This window comes from Lasioglossum baleicum, chromosome 15, assembly GCF_051020765.1.
Source record: "Lasioglossum baleicum chromosome 15, iyLasBale1, whole genome shotgun sequence".
NCBI lineage: Eukaryota > Metazoa > Arthropoda > Insecta > Hymenoptera > Halictidae > Lasioglossum > Lasioglossum baleicum.
In genome coordinates this window covers 1,140,133-1,159,535 of record NC_134943.1, presented here as the reverse complement: position 1 = coordinate 1,159,535, position 19,403 = coordinate 1,140,133, and the positions used below count along the sequence as shown (strand labels likewise).

At 37.0% G+C, this 19,403-nt stretch overlaps 1 protein-coding gene and 1 long non-coding RNA gene across 13 annotated transcripts in view; one reads left to right on the top strand and one right to left on the bottom strand.

The window, feature by feature from the left end:
• The window catches only part of LOC143216303 (uncharacterized), a 491,467-nt gene that overhangs the window by 407,999 nt on the left and 64,065 nt on the right, over window positions 1-19,403 (top strand). For all 11 annotated transcript variants that reach the window (XM_076439220.1, XM_076439218.1, XM_076439224.1 and 8 more), the window contains one exon: window positions 11,155-11,220. In XM_076439220.1, coding sequence (XP_076295335.1) covers window positions 11,155-11,220 — 66 coding nt within the window. The remainder of the gene's footprint in view (window positions 1-11,154; window positions 11,221-19,403) is intronic.
• Window positions 1,555-11,143, bottom strand: LOC143216308 (uncharacterized). Of its 2 annotated transcripts, XR_013010545.1 has the most exons (4): window positions 6,155-11,143; window positions 5,954-6,058; window positions 4,597-5,856; window positions 1,555-4,086 (listed from the first exon to the last, which is right to left on the bottom strand). It is a non-coding gene; the product is annotated as an uncharacterized LOC143216308 (long non-coding RNA). The 2 variants fall into 2 exon arrangements; XR_013010544.1 differs by having other exon boundaries at window positions 1,555-5,856.

Below are 19,403 nucleotides of genomic sequence, written 5' to 3'. Positions count from 1 at the left end.
ACAATAACAGTACCACGACTCTGATTTCATAATTAAAAATTATTAAATATATTTCTTCATGCAAGCACACTGCAATAAAAATTGCGACAAATCTAAATAAATGTAGTCTTAGAGAAAGAATGATTAATTATTAGAATCAATAATTATAGAATTATCGTTGTTTTTATAGCCCATGCAACTTGGCCTCCTAACATATTCTTATACATATGTATGTATATCTTCTCGATCTTATTCGGATCGAGCAGTTAGATTCCATGCCTGGTATTCAGCGTCGTCATATCAACACACTTGATTCCACTCTATCTTCCCCCTTCTACGATGCCATTGAAATATGTACAAACATTTTATATACGAATCTACAATGAATAAATAAAGACAATTTATAATAATATATAAACGTATCCGCGTATATTGAACCACCAATTTTCCCGAACGTCCGAATTGTCATTGAGTCGTACTACTGAATTTGCGAAAATTTTTCGACCGCCTAGCTTACTTACCGTTGATTTCTACTACTGAATTTCGTGTCGAAAATTTTCGGAAATTCAGTAGTATAACTCAACGATAATTCAGACGGTCGAAAATTTTTCGAAAATCTCGAAAATCAACTTTTGTATTCGGGGAACATAATATCGAAGGAGGTGGCACAAAATTCAGTAGTACAAGTCAACGATAAGTCAGACGACCGAAAATTGTCGAAAATTTTTAAAGGTCTCAAAAATTTAAATTGTATTAGGAGAATATGATATCGAAGGAGATGACACAAATTTCAGTAGTACAAGTCAACCACAAGTCAGACGGCAGAAAATTTTCAGCTTTCTACTAGGAGAATTTTTCTGTTTCAGTTTTGAAGATGTTGATCTAATTCTACTATCAACTATTCATGTTGCAGGGTGGAGAAAAAAGAACGCATTAGATGTTGTAACTAATATTCTTTATTTTTCACCGAACAAATTATAATATTAAACGTGTATCGTGACTAGATGAGAAAGAAGCTCCTGGCAGAGATGCGGTGACGTCAGTACGAAAGCGTGGCCGATTGAATCAGAGTGGCATGTAAAATTCTAAAAATTCATAACTTGTACTTCGAGTTTGACTTCATCATGTACACATTGACTTTTTCATGCATTGAAATGTGTGACAGTTTCTCATATATGTATGTATTTATTAGCTCATAAACGGTATGATTTATATTAGACAATTATATATGTATGCGTATTCATAATGCATATATTAATTTATGGAGGCACATATTAAACGAATGTTTCGCCCCTTATTGTTCTGTCCCGGGACATAAATGTATAGGGCGGGCTGGAAATGGTTGTACAAATAGGGTGAAGGTCACTCTCCGGCTCGCAGGAAACCGCGAAACGGTAACATTAATTCTTGTTACCGGAAATCTAATTTTTGAGAAAAATAATGCATATATATATATATATATATATATATATATATATATATTCAAAATTATTAACACAATAGTTTTTATTTTCCATAAATTATTGAATATTATTTGTTATCAACCAAAAATATATACTTATGATTAGACTGTGGATTTTATGCAGTTATGACAAAAATGAGTAGATGCAATTTAAAATAATAAAAACATTAGAAGAGTTTGAAGATATTACATACATTTCTATTTCACTAGAAAAAGATTTATTCTGTATGAAGATCCGCTGTCTACTTATGATCGAACAGAGTAGGCACAATTTTAAACAATATAAAAATTAAAGAAATTCATTTTATGAGGAGTGTCTATTTAATTTCTATTTTTTGCAACAAACGGAAGCAACGTTTTCGTTGAACGAAGATCCGCAGTATGTACATTAATTTGATCGTCGCAAGACAAGATGACTTACGGGCTCGCGTTCACGCGGCAAGATCTTGTTATCAACGGGACGTTTTGTCGCGAATTCGGGTTAGAATGATCGACGAACGTCCTACGCAACCGGCAGAATAATTTATCCCGCTTAACTATATCGCTAACTAGAAAATATAATTAAGCTTGTTACAAAGATCGTCGTTGTCGGATCACGACTTCCACGTTTCCTCATCCGACACGCGAAACGAACGAAATTAATCTCCGGCGATTATTAAACTCGGCGTCGATCAGAAAGGATGATAAATGCCTCTCGATAATTTTATCAGCTCGTCGCTTCGTACACCGTCGGCGCGTTGATTATAATCGATGCGGTTTTACGTCGCGGGAACACGCTTCCTTCCCTCCTTTCCATATAACGCGGGTTTCGCCTCCCCTGCAGCTTAATCCTCCGATCCTGATGAAAACTCGTGTTGAGTACGTTTTATCGAGGCTAATCTTGTTGGCCGTTTATGAATGATGAAGTAGCGCGATATATCGAGCCTGCTCCGCCAATATTTAAGGCGAGCATAATACGATCTCAATGATGAATGGTAAGCCGCTTAAGATGTGTACTTCTTGCGTCGTCGAGAGCGCAAACGCAAATGCCAAGCACAGACTAGTTCGTCGACTGAATTATCAGCGATAGGGAGAAACTGGGTCCGTGGGAGATCTGTTTCAGCTACGCGGACACCGCACAGTGGTCCGAGCGGCCAGCCAGCAGTTCATTAAGATTTTAGCACTATTTGGGAGTTTAAGGGTATAACATTGATTCATTTTGACATCAGCTACAATATTATGAAGTCAAAAATATATATTTATCGTAGATTTAAGCGCGTTTTTAGAATAAGCATAGGTTAAGGATTGGCCGTTGGAAGTTGCAGGAGTCGGCTGCTGAGTGCTCGCGCGTGCATTTACATTGTAGCGCGGCCGAGACGTTTGATCGGCCGCAAGAGTCGGGATCGGTTTCTCTTACGCGCAGCCGAAACGTTTGAGCGGCTGCGACAAACAAAATCGGCTCCCTTTTAGAATGCGTGCACGTGGACGAAGTGACTCTGCGGAGTGGGGAAAATGCGAGACAAGGCCCTCGATGGCCCGAGACCGAGACCGGCCGGCGGCCGGCAGATTTTCTTTAGCGCTCGAACGATCGAGATCAGTGTCTCCGCAGAGTCAAACGGTCAGAATACTCGACAGCCGACACGCGACGATGAAACGTATTTGTAACGCCGGGGCGCACGGGTCGCGCCAAAATGTTTCTGCCGCAACATATTTATCTTTAAAAATTACAGGTGACCTTGATTGTATATGTATAGAATAAACATTCTTTTTTTTTTAATTTTTTGTATTGAAATTTGTAGACCGCTAAATATTGTGATTAAGTTAGGTTTAAAACATTTTCTGCCTGAAAAAGATTGACGCAAAACGTGAATGGAATTACAGCCAACAGTTTTTTCACACGGTAGATACAGCGATAAGTATTCGAACGGCCTTCAAATCAGAATTTGTTCAAAAATGGACGACCTGACTTCTCTTGAACGATTAGGAGCATTGATCTACTAAATGGAAGAGAGATTTCGAAAAAATTGCATATGGTAGCAACTATACATGAATAAATTAAAAAGGTCGTGTTTAGACCTTTTTTAGTTGAACCCTTAATAAAAATTTAAAATATGTGTTCTCATATGTATATTCCTCATGTAAATATTTCAATAACTTCATGAATTGTAAAAGAAAAAGTCTGAAATTCATCATATTAAGTTTTAATAGGTTGAAAATAATATAACACTGTTTTGAAATTCTTCTAATGATTTTACAGTTTCAAATTACTATTATAGTTAATTACTAATATTACTATATATAAGCGTATTGCTATTAAAACTATTCTATTCAGGAGAGTCTAAAAAGCCGGCGTGGGCAAAGTCTGCCCTGTAGGGCACTGTCCCGATTCCGTCGAAATCGAGAGCAACGGAACCGCGCCTACACAGAGCGCTCTACACACAAACAGAGAGAGAGAGAGAGAGAGAGAGAGAGAGAGAGAGAGGGGGGGAGCAAGATAGGTAGTCTTTTATCTCTTTTTCTGACGTCATTTGTCCTGGAGCATCACTCTGGGGGTAAAGCCAGACCGCTTCCCGAGGCAGAGAACGCTTTCCTGATCTATAGAATCGTTTTCAGCAAGAACCGTTTGTATAGCCTTTACAGATGAAGCACGAGACATTTTTCTAGAGCTGAAAATGCAACAAAATTAGGTGATGGGATGAATTGAATGGCTTCAATACACGCGAAACTTCAACACACTTGCTGGGAAATAGAAAAGAACGAACTGGTAGCCACGAGGTCACATATTTTTTATTATCCAACCGTTCAAACGTGACGGGCACGTTTTTGTTCAATTTTTCATTTAACAGTAGCTAGCGTTTTTTTCTTGCTAGTAGTGAACATTTATATAAAAATGAAAGAGGAAAAAGTTCTTCCATTTCTGACCTTGTACTATCTTGATGGTCATTATGTCGTATGCGAATGAATTTGTTGTGGCACACGTTTTCAAAAAATTGAAGGTAACCTTCATTTCTAACTAACATAATTGCAGATGAAAGAATTACAGACACAATTACATTGCGTGCAAGAACAGCATATTACTTTTTCATTTTTTTGCAGTATTTACTACTTGCGAGGAAAACGTTGGCTAGTGTTAGCGTGAATTCATTGATTTCATTCTACAAACGAGTGTAAAATACCTCGACCAAACACAGCGCCAGTGAACCACAATTCGAAATCCGAAAAAGCTCTGGTTCGTTTAGATCTCCGAATGAGTGGACAACTATCTTGACCAAGCACAGCGTCGGTGAGACATAACTCGCACAGTATTCAACTTGTTAAGGGCACAATCACATTGAAATCCGAAAAAGCCCCGATCCGTTTAAATCATCGAAAGCGTGCTTTTTCCCGGGGAGCAAGTAATCCTATTCGGGCGACGTTAAAGCGTGTGAAATGGGTGGATGAAACTGGAAGTAAAATTCATTAATTTCCCGAATGTCTTGTTGCTTCGTGTCTTCATTGCCGGCTTCTATTCAAGCGATTTTCTTGCGTTCTCGATTTATCTTCGCGGAGGCGAAATGTGCATTAATTTGCCGGTGCGCGATAAACGTAAATATCTTCTGGGTAGCATTTATTAAATCCGGGCGACGACGTGTGTGAAAGAAAGAGAGAGAGAGAGAGAGAGGAACCGTATCGTTACGTTTTCATAAATCAACCGGGAATATTCACAGGCAACCGGAGCCGCTTATTTCTGCTCGCTTCTTTCAAATAAAAACGGGATGATCGCGTTCGGGCGAAAGTTTGACGGTTTCCAGCGCGGAGTATACGGAGCGGCTCGGCTGATAGCGGCGAAATAGTTTCGAAAACCGTTTTTGGGGGGCTGGCCTTTTTCGTCGGAGAAAAAACCCGACGGAAGAACCGAAAAAACGGCGACGGTATCGTCGACCGGGGAACTTTCGGGGGGAAAACTGTCGGGCCGTGCGGATGTCGGCGAAAGCAAACCGGCCAGGTTTCGCGCTGGAAAAATTACGGACGGGGATGAACCGAGCAAATGAACCGGCGCTTTTTACGGCCCTCCTTTCTTGCTTGACCGACTTCGAGGCTCTTCGGAAGCATATATCAGAACGTCTCGAAGAAAAACCTCGATAACGAAGACCTCGGGCTTCAGGGAACAATTCGCGCGGCACTATACCCTCCAATTGTGCTGTGTCACGCCCGCAACGGATGAATAATATGACAGGAGAAAAGATTGCTCTACTGCTGCGTCAATGATAATTCATTGCTAATTATTACGTCATCTGCGTGTGAAGACCTTGGCGTGAAAACCGGCCAAGTCCATTGTTCGAAAGACGTGAGTTTAATTTAGTCAAGGTTCGCGATACGGATGTGACTTCTTTGCTATTAGGTCGTTGCATATGAACTGTTCGATTATTTCCCATTGCATATGTTCGAACAGTCAACTGTAACACAACCAATTCTTCTTTTAATGAGTTTTATCCTACAATTGTTTAAAGATAGGTAAAATCTTAATTTAATTATAATATATGAAAGTCTCACCATGTTCAATTAATTTATGAAATTTTCGATTCTCTCGTAGGCACATTGTAAGAAAGTGAAATCAAATGAAATCTTGTTTTCAGTGGTAGTAGCCTTTTTGTAGATCTGAAATAAATAATATCTTTTATAAAATAATTATAAAAAAATTTTATATTCTCTGAACTCATATCTAAAAAACCTTTTACACCATTTTGTACTTACTCGACGGTAGACTGGTCGATTGGTATACTTGTGTATGTATTTTGTATGCATTAAGAAAGTGTATATTGATACATTTTTGTTATTCAGTTGCTCAGAAATTGCAGCGTTTCATACTAGGAGCTGTTTCATGTTAAGTAGAATTGCCCTAAGTAATAATAGCATGTAATGCTCAGACGCATTAAAAGGGTATTCTGAAACGTGATACTTTAGCCTATGTTCAGGATTTTTTACTGCACAATTATAATACTTTCCTGAATTAAACTTTGATGTATATTTTTTATCTATGTTTTTGGACATAAACAATATAATATATAAACAAAATTGCGATTGATTTGACATAATATGTAATTTAACTTCTCATTCAATATATGCGTGACTGCAAATCTCGCGATAAAAAAAAATGAATGAAATACATTGACGAGATTTTGGAGATTAAACATCAATTTCTTCCCCTGTTTTAAATTTTCACTGGCTATAAAATTGTTATTTGTGTAACATCCTATCTGACATCGTTTACATTTGCACACATCTGTCGGATTTATTGACAATTTATTCGCTGGTATTAGTTTCAATATTCCGTCGAAAATTATAACTGTAATATCAAAAGTCCTTTTTTCATATATTCCCCTTCGCTATTTCACTGTAGTATATCCATGAATATATTGCAGCTGAATCATAACTAAAATACTTTTAAAGCTTCCATGCAGCTAATGTTTAGTTTCCAAGAAAGCATTGGAACTCAGAATTTTATGAGAAGCCATTGAAACTCCAGTGAAATAAAAATTTTCCTACTTCCTGCAGGAAGTCGAAATCACCCATTCCGACGGTATGGAAGTATACTACATCCAAATGTTACACAAAGTACATAGTGGCAATTCTGATACAATCTAGAAGGGTGAAGTGAATTAAAATAATCACTTGATGATATATAATTAATATATAATATACAATTACACTTATACATGTGTAATTGCTAGACTGCGGATGTTTATGCAATTTTCAATTTTTCTTGGCAAATTATAAGAAAGTGGAATCATGTGAAATGTTGTTTTCAGTGGTAGTAGTCTTCGTAGGTCTGAAATAAACAAAAATCGTACTAAATTCTGTGGAATTCCATTTGCTAGTATTTTTTGAAAATTTTGTATAATAATAAAAAATATAATAATATATATTACTAAATAATAATCACTATCAAATAAAAATTTTCATTACTAAAAATTGAGATGCTGAAAAAAACATTTAACTATATTTGTCTTGTAAAAATGCTTTTTTCACAATCTCATAGTCTACAAAACTGAAAATTTGAATAAATCAATGAATCCAATATTTCCTCACTTTCCCACTTGCACAATTTTTTGCATTCACCATTCGATAATTTGCGCTTTAAACCTTTCCTGTATAAATCGTTGAATTGGAAGGTAACTTTGCCCTGGGCTTGGATTACCCCTAAATGCAAATATCTTAATGTATGCTAGAACGAGCAGATGCTATAACGAACAAAGTTCGAGAACCAATTAATTCGTCCTAGTGTAGCCCCACTGCGACCCTTATAAGTAGCACTTACGAAGTATTAAGAGAACACTGCGATCGTCCTGTAAAAAGAATGCTAACTGGCTGATTTGATGAACATTTACGAAGATGTAACGAAAGAAAGGCAAGTAAAATCGAGATATAACCAATATGTATTACATAGATATGCCAAACAATAATGTCATTCAAGCCGTATTTTGTAACACAATGTAAATTACGTTCAGCTATTATAAACTTCACTTAGAGGTCTGGGTAAGCTTAAATAAACACAAAAATAATAAGGTGAAAGAATTATTCATTGAATTAAGAATAAAATATTATAGTGGGAAGGAATTAAAAAAATTGTAAGGGCAATTATAATATTAACACAATTAAATTACGATATGATTGTCTCGCCACGACTTCTTGTTGATACACCCATTCATCTCCCATTTTTTTTATTTCATTCATACATCGCATACATGCAGACGTTCCGCAGCTGCTTACATGTACATAGTGGTGTTAACCCTTTATTAGCCACATTTGTGTATAATTCTTGTATATTTAAGATTATTTTTTGATATTCATTCTGTAGATTTTGTGTTCCTATTATAACACTCAGCAAGCCATTGAAGATGGTTTCAGCACTTTGAGGATTGCCGTTGCCTTTGCACTAAAAATGCTTATCATGTGGAGTATATTGTATACAATTTTCAAGTATACTGTTTTCAAGTAGGTTGATTTCATTCTTCGTGAGGTTTCTGTTTATTATGCTGAGGTTTATACATATGTAGTGGAGATAGAGTTTATACAGTTTGTTGTGAGTACACTGCGGATTGTTATGGAAATTAAAATTTTCATAATTTCAAAGAATAATTAAAATCAGGAAAAAATACCTTCCATTGACTAAAAAAATATACACGGTTTCGTTTTTCCTTCTTGATTCACAATATTCAAAATTACCAAAAAATACAACACTATCTCAACACATCATTTTTGAAAATACAAGAAACCGTGTATATTGATCGAAATTAGTAAATTGTTCATTTCATTTTTACAAGGAATCTTTACTTTCTGAAAAGCGATATGAACGACGAATAAACTCGTTTCGGAGTTGAAAGGTTAATTGTAAATAGTTCTGGAAACGTACGGTCGGCGGTGTACACAAACGGAGAACTGTTTCTTTGTGAATCCGTTGTTTGCCTAGCGACGACAGTTCAAACATATTGTATGGAACTGGAGAATCACGGATTCTAAATATTGCATAACAGTCTAGTCAGCGTGGGGGGATGGTAAACGAAGCACAAATAGTGTAGACGTGAGGGATGGAATAGGAATTACGATGACAGAGTTTCGTTTACTGATACAACATTTAGGTAATAGCAGTTCCGATCGTTCCGTTGCAAAGACTCCACTCGGGGCGTATGGTAATTCCAAGATAAAGCGAAAATGTAGTATGAAAGCGGTCACTCAATTCGTCGTCGAATTACACGGTGTTCAAACCCTCCGCCTGTGCAATTATTGACTTTCGATCGAAACTTCAGCGAATTCGGTTGTACGAAATTGCCGACTGGTCCCGCGGAACAGAAATTGATAGTACGCGCGTGTAAACTAGACGTGCACCGTTTCATCATTCAGAAATTAAAGGGTTGTTGAATACGTGACAAATGTAGTTTCTTTTTACGGGGTCGCGCGGAAATGATTGTTTCAGATCACATTATTTAACGAATACACACTTGTTACTGCACTACCGTGCGGTGGTAGTTTCGAATTACTTTTTTCACACCTTTTATTTCCTGTCTTCGGTCTAAATGGTCTCTCGTGTGCTGCTCGAATCTATTTCAATCGAACCTTTGCTTGTTTCGTCTGTATTCAGCTCAAGAAGAAATCTCTCAAGAGAATTTAAACATGTACAATGGATCCAAAAAGTATCCAGTATTATCTTTACGACTGCTACAGCATACTGGTATTTCAAATAACATTTAATTAAATAAAGAAGCAACTGAGGCACTCCTAGTTGTTGCAGTATTTTAATAAATATGCATTCTAATGATCAAACAGTTTTTATGATTCAGAAAGTTATACTCTTATTGTTCTATTCAAAATATACCTTTAAAGGAGTAATTCAAAATTAAAGTGAAAGAAGTAAACTAACAATTATTGAATTTGTTAATTACATTAAAGACGTAATCGGGAACTATTGTATCAAAAACTGAACAACAATAAGTTTGAAAATTTCCCAAGTATTTACATGTGCTGACAGATACATACATACATAGTTCTCAACTGAATAATAGCAGCGTAATCGACAGAAGATTGTTACTCCACGCGCAAAAATAAGTAAAGCACGCACCGCACAATTTTTCCATTTGGAACCCCGATTTCGAGAAAATTCAATTTGGAAAGTTATCGAGTACGCCTACATTTTGGCTAAATTCCGATAGAACGTGCTGCAACAAGATCTTTTAGAAACTGTTTTCACCTTACTTTTTACCTGAAGTTACTTCATTGCAAATCGTACCACAAGTTCCACGGAAAATTCGCGTGAACAGCAGTATCTAATATTTGAGTGGATTAAAAGGTATGTAAGAATTAGTGCGATGCAACATCAATTTCACAGAAATATTTCAATTTCAATATACCCATACTAACGGCATTAAAAATGGTGTTAAAAATGTTTTTGTAAAATTAATATATTTAAATCTTCAAACACTTTTCTGTCGAAATTGTGTATTGAAAAAAGGTACCCAATATTTCTCTATTTATAATAGACCAGTATAACTGCACCTAGACATACGTTTTTCTTTGAAGCTAACAATAATATTTTTTAATTCAAAGTTCTGCTATTTGTGTTTCATGATACAAATCCTCAAAATCAACTTTAAAAAACCCATTGTTCTATCACTTATTTTACAGCAAGAAAATTTGTTTTGTTTAATAAAAAGTTTTTGGAAATGTTTTTACATACAGTTTGAAATTGAAATGAAACCAAAAATGAAAGTTGTCAAAGGTTTCCCTGTTTTGCCACATCCTAGAAGTATGCAACCATTTAACATAATCACCGAAGCTCCATGTAAGCAAAAACGTTCATGTGAACGGTACAATAAGCCTATACGTCTACAGCCACATGAGCCGTAGAATAATATTGCGTCTACGTGTTTGCGTTAATGTTATGTTACACTACAGTGGTGTGTACACTGCTTTGCATTTCCTCCCCGTCCACTTCGTACAGTAATGAGTTTTCGAAACAATTACAGAGAAAATCTGTATGCAAATCAGTTGCTCATCGGCATTAAGCGATAGTGAAGTAGCGTAACTTAACATAATACATATAAGCACAGTAAACAATAACAACATCGTCACATCGTTCACTTTACCTGGAAATTAACTGAAAAATTGTCTAATTACAGTAAATTAGAGATTATTTAATATTTGGCTATTTTCCATTGAATAATTCTTATCTATATTTATGGTTGATTTGTTATTTACAGGATCAATTTGGAGGCACCACATATGAGGGCAGAAGAGAAGGGAAATATACGTGCAATAAGAAAACTGTGAGTACAACGATTATTCTTATATAAATAATAAATAAATAAACTTCTACTTCTACTCTTCGACTAAAAAACATGTTGCAATACCGACAAATAAAAATAATCGCTAATGAGCTCAAGATATTCCGAAGTTTCCGACCATAATATTAATGTTCGACAACCAGGCTGTGGATCTTTATCCAAATAAAAATCTTTTAAGTCAATTATAATGAATGCCACGGTTCAATAATTTTACTTGTCGAAGATATTCTTGAAATGCATAAAGTTCGCAATAAATTAAAACCATCAGCCTACCTTTTTCCGCGTTCTGCAGTCCCACGTATGTATTTCAAATTAGTACATTGAACATGAAATTTATTGCATCAATTATGTTGTTTACGATACCTCTGATTTAACAAAATTATTTATTCCGATACTATCACACTGGTTTCAAACAATCAAACGGATTGCTGATGCCTTCATGACTGGGTTACTATTAATGGATAGAGTACTTTGTTAAGTTGATCAAAACATGTTGTGCGACCGCTAATCGCAAACGACCCTCGCGATTATCAATGATCCCAATTATATTTGAATGATAATTTCGAAAGCAACAGTTCGTGGGAATTTTCATATTCGTAAACCGATTTGCGAATGCAAAATCTGAACGAAGTGTTCATTAAACATTGCGTGAGTTTCAAATAAAGCTTTCTGAAACTCCCTCGGAGTTGCTTGTATTATTTTATTTTCGTACGCTTCTGAATAATATTCGTTTAATAAAACATTTATGATGTTTTGATTATGAATAAAACATTCCCGTATTCTTTGAAGAATAGATCAAATAATAACTCTAATTAATATAACAAAATACAGAACAAGCATATTATTCAATGGCGATCTGAATTTTACTAATTAAACTTCACGAATCATTTCAATATTCCTAATTCTTGGCAAAGTTTTAACGAGCATCGGCCACAGTAGCGCATTTATGAAAAATGCAAGGGTACAAAATTTCAAATAACTCCTCGCAGTTTTATCTATTCTTATTATATGAAATTCAACTCCTAAGGTTTCGAGACGCAGAAAATCAGCGAAATAACATCAAAAGCTATTCCGCTAGTTTCCCGGTGTACTCGTCGAGGTGCTAGAGAGAGAGAGAGAGAGAGAGAGAGAGAGAGAGAGAGAGAGAGAGAGAGAGAGAGAGAGAGAGAGAGAGAGAGCAGAACTTCGCTCGTTAATTTTCTGTTCTGCGAAGGAATTGTATTTTTTCTTTATTTCCTCCTTTTAGAGCACGCATTAAAGGTGCCTCTCGTATTTATCGTCTCACCGTCCCGTTTCTATTTATTGCATTTTCCACGCAAAATACGAGGCGGCCGTAGTTCATAAATAAACTGGTCCACCAAGTGGCGCACGTTATAAAGATGTTTGGTTAGATTTAATAGGTTACCTCCGACAAAGGAGCCGCGCTCAGTTTCCTTTAATATCGACCTTAAACACAGTTCGGCCACGCGAAAGCCCGACTTCACCCGAAAATACTGCCTGTTGTTCGGCATGTATAAAACCGTGAAAAGTGATTTTTCTGCAAATACATAGCGCGGCCGATGCATGGTGTATTCACACGGGCAAGCAGGCAATACACGCGTTCAGTTATTTATCGCTGAGACTGCGCCGAGAGTTCGATATCGCGTCGTTCTTTAGAACAGCTATAGCAGTCGGGTAAACAGCACTGTTGCGAACTTATTTTTAAAGATCGACGGTAGACTCTGTGAGAAATCACGTTGTTCGTTGGGATCGCTCGATAGCGTTTTTAAATTAAAATTCAAACGATAAAACTCGGATATTTATTCATAGATTTATTCAATAATATATTTTCCATTCTGTAATAACTTTCTGTCATTTTTGAAGTAACATGTTATTGAATAAACCTATGAATAAATATATCCGGTCATTAAGTATGAAACTTGACAAATAAAACACAAATTTCAAACACATTTGTCAAGTTTCATATCTTATGATCTGATATCTTAATTGCACATCTTTGAATTTTAATTTAAAAACCCTACGAACCTTCGTTGTAGCCCGATATTTTTCGGCAAGACTGATTAGGGGCAAGTTGCTGATATTATACCAATTAAAGAATTTTGGATCCCCGAGGAAACTTAGTATTTTTTAAAGAACTACTAAAGTTAGTACTACTAAAGTTTTAATCACGAATATCTCGAGTAATATCGAGTGCCTAATTCTCTAATGGTATATTTTCGTGAATACAACGACGAAATCTAGTATTGTTCGAAGACTCAACTAAATTTGTGACCTGAAGGTAGTCGTGTAGTCCCCTCGTTAGTCTCTCGCACTCCTTCGAGACTACGCACGACCTAAGTCCGTGCTATAAATCCTTCGAAGCCTTGAACAGCACCTTACCCGTCCAACTTCAATTCTGTTCGCTTATTTAGAAGCGTATTTTTCGATTAATTTCCACGTAACAGTAACAATCCACGTGAATTATTTTATAAAAATCAGTACCAAGCAAAAATGTATTTTCTATATCAACGAAAAATGTACAGCACATTACGCACAATACTTCTGTCACGTGTATCTTTTAATGTTAATGTTAACGTTAATAATAATAAAGCATAATTTACACCAAAACTGTGGTTACTGGTACAGTTATGCACCTCGCTGCAACTTACACTCGTTCCTCCGTTTTGTTCCCTGTGAACAAAAATCGTATATTAATTTCTAAGGAGTGGTTGTTAAGAAGAGGCTTCATTCTTCAAATCTGTGGCAGTTTCATTTACATCAAAATTTTTTGAAAGTTCTTGCAGACGTTTCAATTTCAGTTTCCCATCTGCTACGTCATGTAAAAATATCTTCGAAGAAAATGGTCACTACATACTTTGCGAAGGTAACGGCTTCGAGCTTTAAAACGAGTTCAGGCTCATGATTGCACTATGCGTTTGTTTTTACAAAATTATCACAATTTAAATATCGACAACTTTCTATATTGTTTGCATGAAGTTGTGTGGTGAAAATGTATTTGTACACGGACCAGTTCTAGTTTTCGAGCAATATGTTGCATCATATGTTCTACTGATTTGCACAAAAGTGTTCCTCTGTTTTTTTCCGCTGGTAAAAGTTCATGTTTTTCTGCGTTCGCTATAAATCTCTCGGTTTCGAAAAAAAAAATGGGGCACCAGCGACCGAGAGAGCCCTATCCAAAAAATTCGCGACCGGCGTAAAACACACAACGCGACAGTTCATGTTATGGAATTATTACGAGGCATTTGGATTCGTTACGTGTGCGTCCAACTTTGACATCGAGCGTAACGATGCATCACGCTAGAACAACATAAATCGGCTAATCTCGACGTTGACTCGATCTGGGTTACCACGAACCCGTAGAAACACAGCCCCGCTGTAGAAAATCACACATGTACATATTTATACTTTCGTGTTTGTCTGCTCACCCCGCGAGAGTTTGCTGGTTCTCCGCGATACGCCACGGCGAAAAATCGTGTTCCCGAATTCATGGTGATATTTTTACTTGGACGCTGCGCGAAATAACAAATATCAACGCAGAGGACCGTATGCAAAATATCTGCAGGATTATGCACGCCCGATTTACCTAACATTTTGACCATTAACGCAGCCCTGCGAGTGTTAGCAGTGACTGTACGCCTTAATTACTTATCAGACTTTGATTGGAACCTCTTTATTCTTAATAACAGAAGAGAAAAGAAAATTTATAATTATTGTATGGCTACTTTAATGCTTAAATGTTGGTTACAAGATAACGGAATGTTATTCTGTTCCGACAGGAAGACAATAACATAATACGTTACCTCAAACATTCCAGAAAGTAATAGAACAGAATGGACAATATGTGTTGTTAAATAAATATCTTAACTTTATTTCTGTATATTTTCATTTAAAAATGCTACAAACTTTCGTTCTAACCCAATATATTTAATAAAAAATCTTTTCGTCTAATGATGTGTACCACACGTTTGTAATTTACATAACTTTTCTGTCTTTTTAGTTCAATTTTGTTTATTCTTCGCACCATAACTCTGGAAGTATTTCATCAAGTGCGGATATATGCTATTCTCCGGAACATAAAATGAGAACATAAAAATATTATCCATTCCTTTCAAAGTGGAATAAAATTTGTATTTCTCTGTTATCAACTTTTTAGCGTTTAAGTGAGTGTAGACATACGATAAATAGGAATTTACTGTTGCTACTATGAAATTATTAAGGACAAAGAGCATTGTAACAGTCAGAAAAATAAATAAATAAAACTGAACTAAACTAAAATAACTAAAAACCGCTTCAGACATAAGTTAAACGGTATCAGGGGCACGATATGTAGATATCATGTGGAAACATTGAGGTTATATGAAGGTCAACTTTGTTTTTAAATGAAATCGTATATTTTTTAATGCACTACTCGATGTGTGTGTGTGTGTGTGTGTTACTCGTTATTCCCTACGTAAAAGTACTAAATCATGGCGAAAAATCGTTAGTATAGAAGATATTATGATTTTAATCCTTAGACTCGGTGACTCAGAATCATCACTAAAAGTTGAAGTTGTTGTACCATTATTCAAAATATTGTTTACATTATTAAATATATTGGGATCCAACCAATTACTAAACATTTAAGTATTGTTTGAGGTATTATATCAATTTCATATCCATAAAATGAAAAAAACCATATATGTATGAGGTGTGCAAATAAGTTCCTTCCCCTTTTTTCCTACGATCATAACTTCTGACCGAATTCGAATTACTTCCCGATTTTGGTGCCATCTGAAAGAGCGTTCTTTTAGTTTTATGAAGAGTCATGATGAGCGCTGTGAGAGTTTCCAGTCCTAAGCAACTATTTCAAGCAATATGGCGTGCGAGAAGCATCATCATTTGCGTTACTGCTTATTTTTTGCATTCCAGCTTAGGAAATCAGCTGTTGAAGCTGCTGAAATGGTTTGTGCGGCACAGGGGGAGAATGCTGTATCTTACAGAACATGCAAAAAGTGGTACCAAAGATTTAAAGCCGGAAATTTTAATTTGGAAGACGACGATCGTTCAGGTGCACCGAGAAAGTTTGATGACGGTGAGTTAGAGTAATTGCTCAACGAAAATCCGATCCAGACGCAAGAAGAATTGGCAGAAAGATTGAGGGTCACTAGACAAGAGTTTATTACATTTTATGTGGGTAAAATGTAATGAAGAAACAAAGGGGAAAGAACTTATTTGTCCACCTAATAGAATGGAATTATTCTAGGTCGGAAGAAATGTTTAATTTCCGAGATAAAATAGCTCCGCAATGGATTAATATTGTTAGTGCTGTACATCGTCATTGCTCGTTGACAGTGATTACCCTGTTCTCCCGAACGATCTGTGTACGATGCCTGGGACGACGGAATCCATGGAAAATTTCGAGGAAAGTCGAAGAGAGCAGCGGCGACTTGAAAAGTCCGTCGCGGGGAATTGAACGGTGTCGCCGGCATCATTCTCTTACACCTCGTTTGCGTCTAATGAGTCGAACGAACGGTATGTGCTAATTTGTGACCGAATTATGCGGGCCCGTCGCAGAAGGAAAAACGTAGATCGTAGTTAGCGTTAACAGGTCAAGTAGCAGGTTTTATGTAATTAATGAAAGGTTTTCATGTGTGAGCGAAGCCGGTCGACAGACGACGAAACTCAAAGGCTGTGTTCGTATTTTCAGTCTCGCGTGTCCCTCTTCTTTCCCCTCGCTTAGCAGGTGAAATTCCCGGCCTGACGAACAAGAACAATCCCCTCGCTTATTTTCCAGAAGTGCTTTCCGTAAACTCATGAACTGGCATAAATTTCCGGTTAAGAAGCTTCCTAGTGCCGCGTCTAGTTCGCCCTTATGCCCTACGTTATCGCGACGATCGCGCCTAGAAATATATAAGATCGGTGAAAAAGAAAGAACTCTCGGCGAAACTCATTAAAACTTGCTTAATCTGGCGCAATCTTCACCGAGGAAAAAGTAAATAAATAATTTCCACGTCTTTCCGTTTGAAAGCGTTGCTTTCACCTTCATTAAGCCGGTAATATCGCAGGGATTGGCTCAGGCGGTAATTAATTTGGGGGGAATTCAGTACTCTTTCTCGCGATTTCTCTAGATTACATAAAACGAAATCTACTTTACCGATTAACTTCAAATTTTGTAGGTGTATCAATGAAACACGAAATATTAATTGAAGAAAATAGAATATCAGAGTATTTTCTTGGAGCTTCTTCATAGCCCGTGCAAATGCTTGGTTTACTTGGGTTCAGTTCAAGCAACGAAATAGCAATTTTATCATACAAGCGAACCATTCTTGATCAAAATATTGAATATATCTATTTTCGAATATAATTTTTCATTTTATAAATTAAATGTGTGGTAATTGATTAGATACCAACATATTCAATAATATAAACGTGAATAATGGTACAATTTTTAGCGATGACTGTGAGTGCTAAGGGTTGACAAATATACAGATGTTGAACAGAAAAATCATTGGTTGAATCCCGCTGCTCGCTGTGTACTAATTAATTCATGAAACAGCGACTCAGCCTAAAGATCCGCGATAACTTATCGAAGAATTCCGCAACAGTTTCGATGCCCGGTTGCACCATGAGCGTGCCCCAACAAGAACAATGAACAAGAGCATAGGCGAACGACCCAGGGCGGTATCGATTATGTCTATTGAAAAAGTTCCTCCAGACGTTGAACGGCGCGGTGTGCGGTGGTTCGGTAGCTAATAACAGGCGAACCGGAATCGCGGGGCTGACATTCATGGCGATCGGTCATTCATTATCACGCTGGTTCTGGTGCGCGAGAGGGAAACGCCCGGTGCCGAGACTGCCGGAGCTGAATAATACGCGGCCCCGTGATGCATAATTACCTTTCTCAGATTGGTAGCGATTGCGCAGCAACAGTACTTCCAGGTGTAATACCGTAATTTCAATGGGGAAGCGAGAAAGCGAACGGGGATAGGAACGTCGTCTAGGGGTCGTCGGCGGCCCATAATGGGAATCGAGGCGTGGGCGGGAAACCGTGGAAAGGGTGAAGGGAGATGGTAGAAGAGCGCGCAGGGCGGCAAAGGGTGCGGGGGACCTCGAGAAGCAGGACGAAATAAATTAAATCGGCACGATTCAAAGAACGCGGCTGCTGATCGAACGGTACGCCACCCGAACGCCGTGAGGATTAATTAATTAAAACCGATATTGCGACCGCGCCGCCCGTTGTTCGATTCCTCGAAAGTCTCGTAAATATTTATCGGTTCCCCGCTTTATGGCCGCGACGCTTCCATAAACTCTCTTCGCTCGATCGGCGAAATCCCTTTCCTTGACGGCGTGTCGACGCCACTGTTTGCCCCCGAATGATTTTTACCTTTTTGCGCGCGCGGCAGGCGTCGCACACCGATCGATTCGCACTAGAAACTTTTCACGCCGGTTTTCGAATTTCTCTACTTTTGTTGTTTTCTCCGCGTTTCCGCTCGATGTACGTCGGAAATATTAATATGTTGAACGCCATGCCATAGTAGTCATCGGTGACCAGTGATGTGGATTACTTAAAAATTATTGTTATTAGTAGACATCGGAGTTTTATGGTTACAGCTAGACTGCGGATCTTTATGCATTTATGAACACATTGGTTGAGCGAAATATAAATCGGTAGAACATTTTAAAAATTCAAGATTGTTGTAATGTTGCTTTTAATGTAACAACTTCGTTGAGGGTTCAAATCAATTTTTATTTTATTCCTACTGTTCACGGGCAATGCGAAACATTTTTATTTTGCATAAAGATCATCGGTTGTTTTATGGTTATAGCTAAACTGCGGATCTTTATGCATTTATGAAGACATTGGTTGAGCGAAATGTAAATAACTAAAAGATTTTAAAAATTCAAGAATGTTTTAATGTTGCTTTTAATGTAACAACGTCGTTGTGGATTGAAATCAATTTTTATTTTATTCCTGCAGTTCACAATCAATGCGAAACATTTTTATTTTGCATGAAGATTCGCAATCTAGTTATAGCTTATGCCAGTACGATTGAAAATGGGGCAAACATTACGACAACTGACCTCGATGCACTATTTTCATGCCAAAATAGTACATGATACACCAGCATACATAAATTAATCTTTAAAGTCAAGTTAATTTGTCGCCCGTGCGAGTAATGAATTAT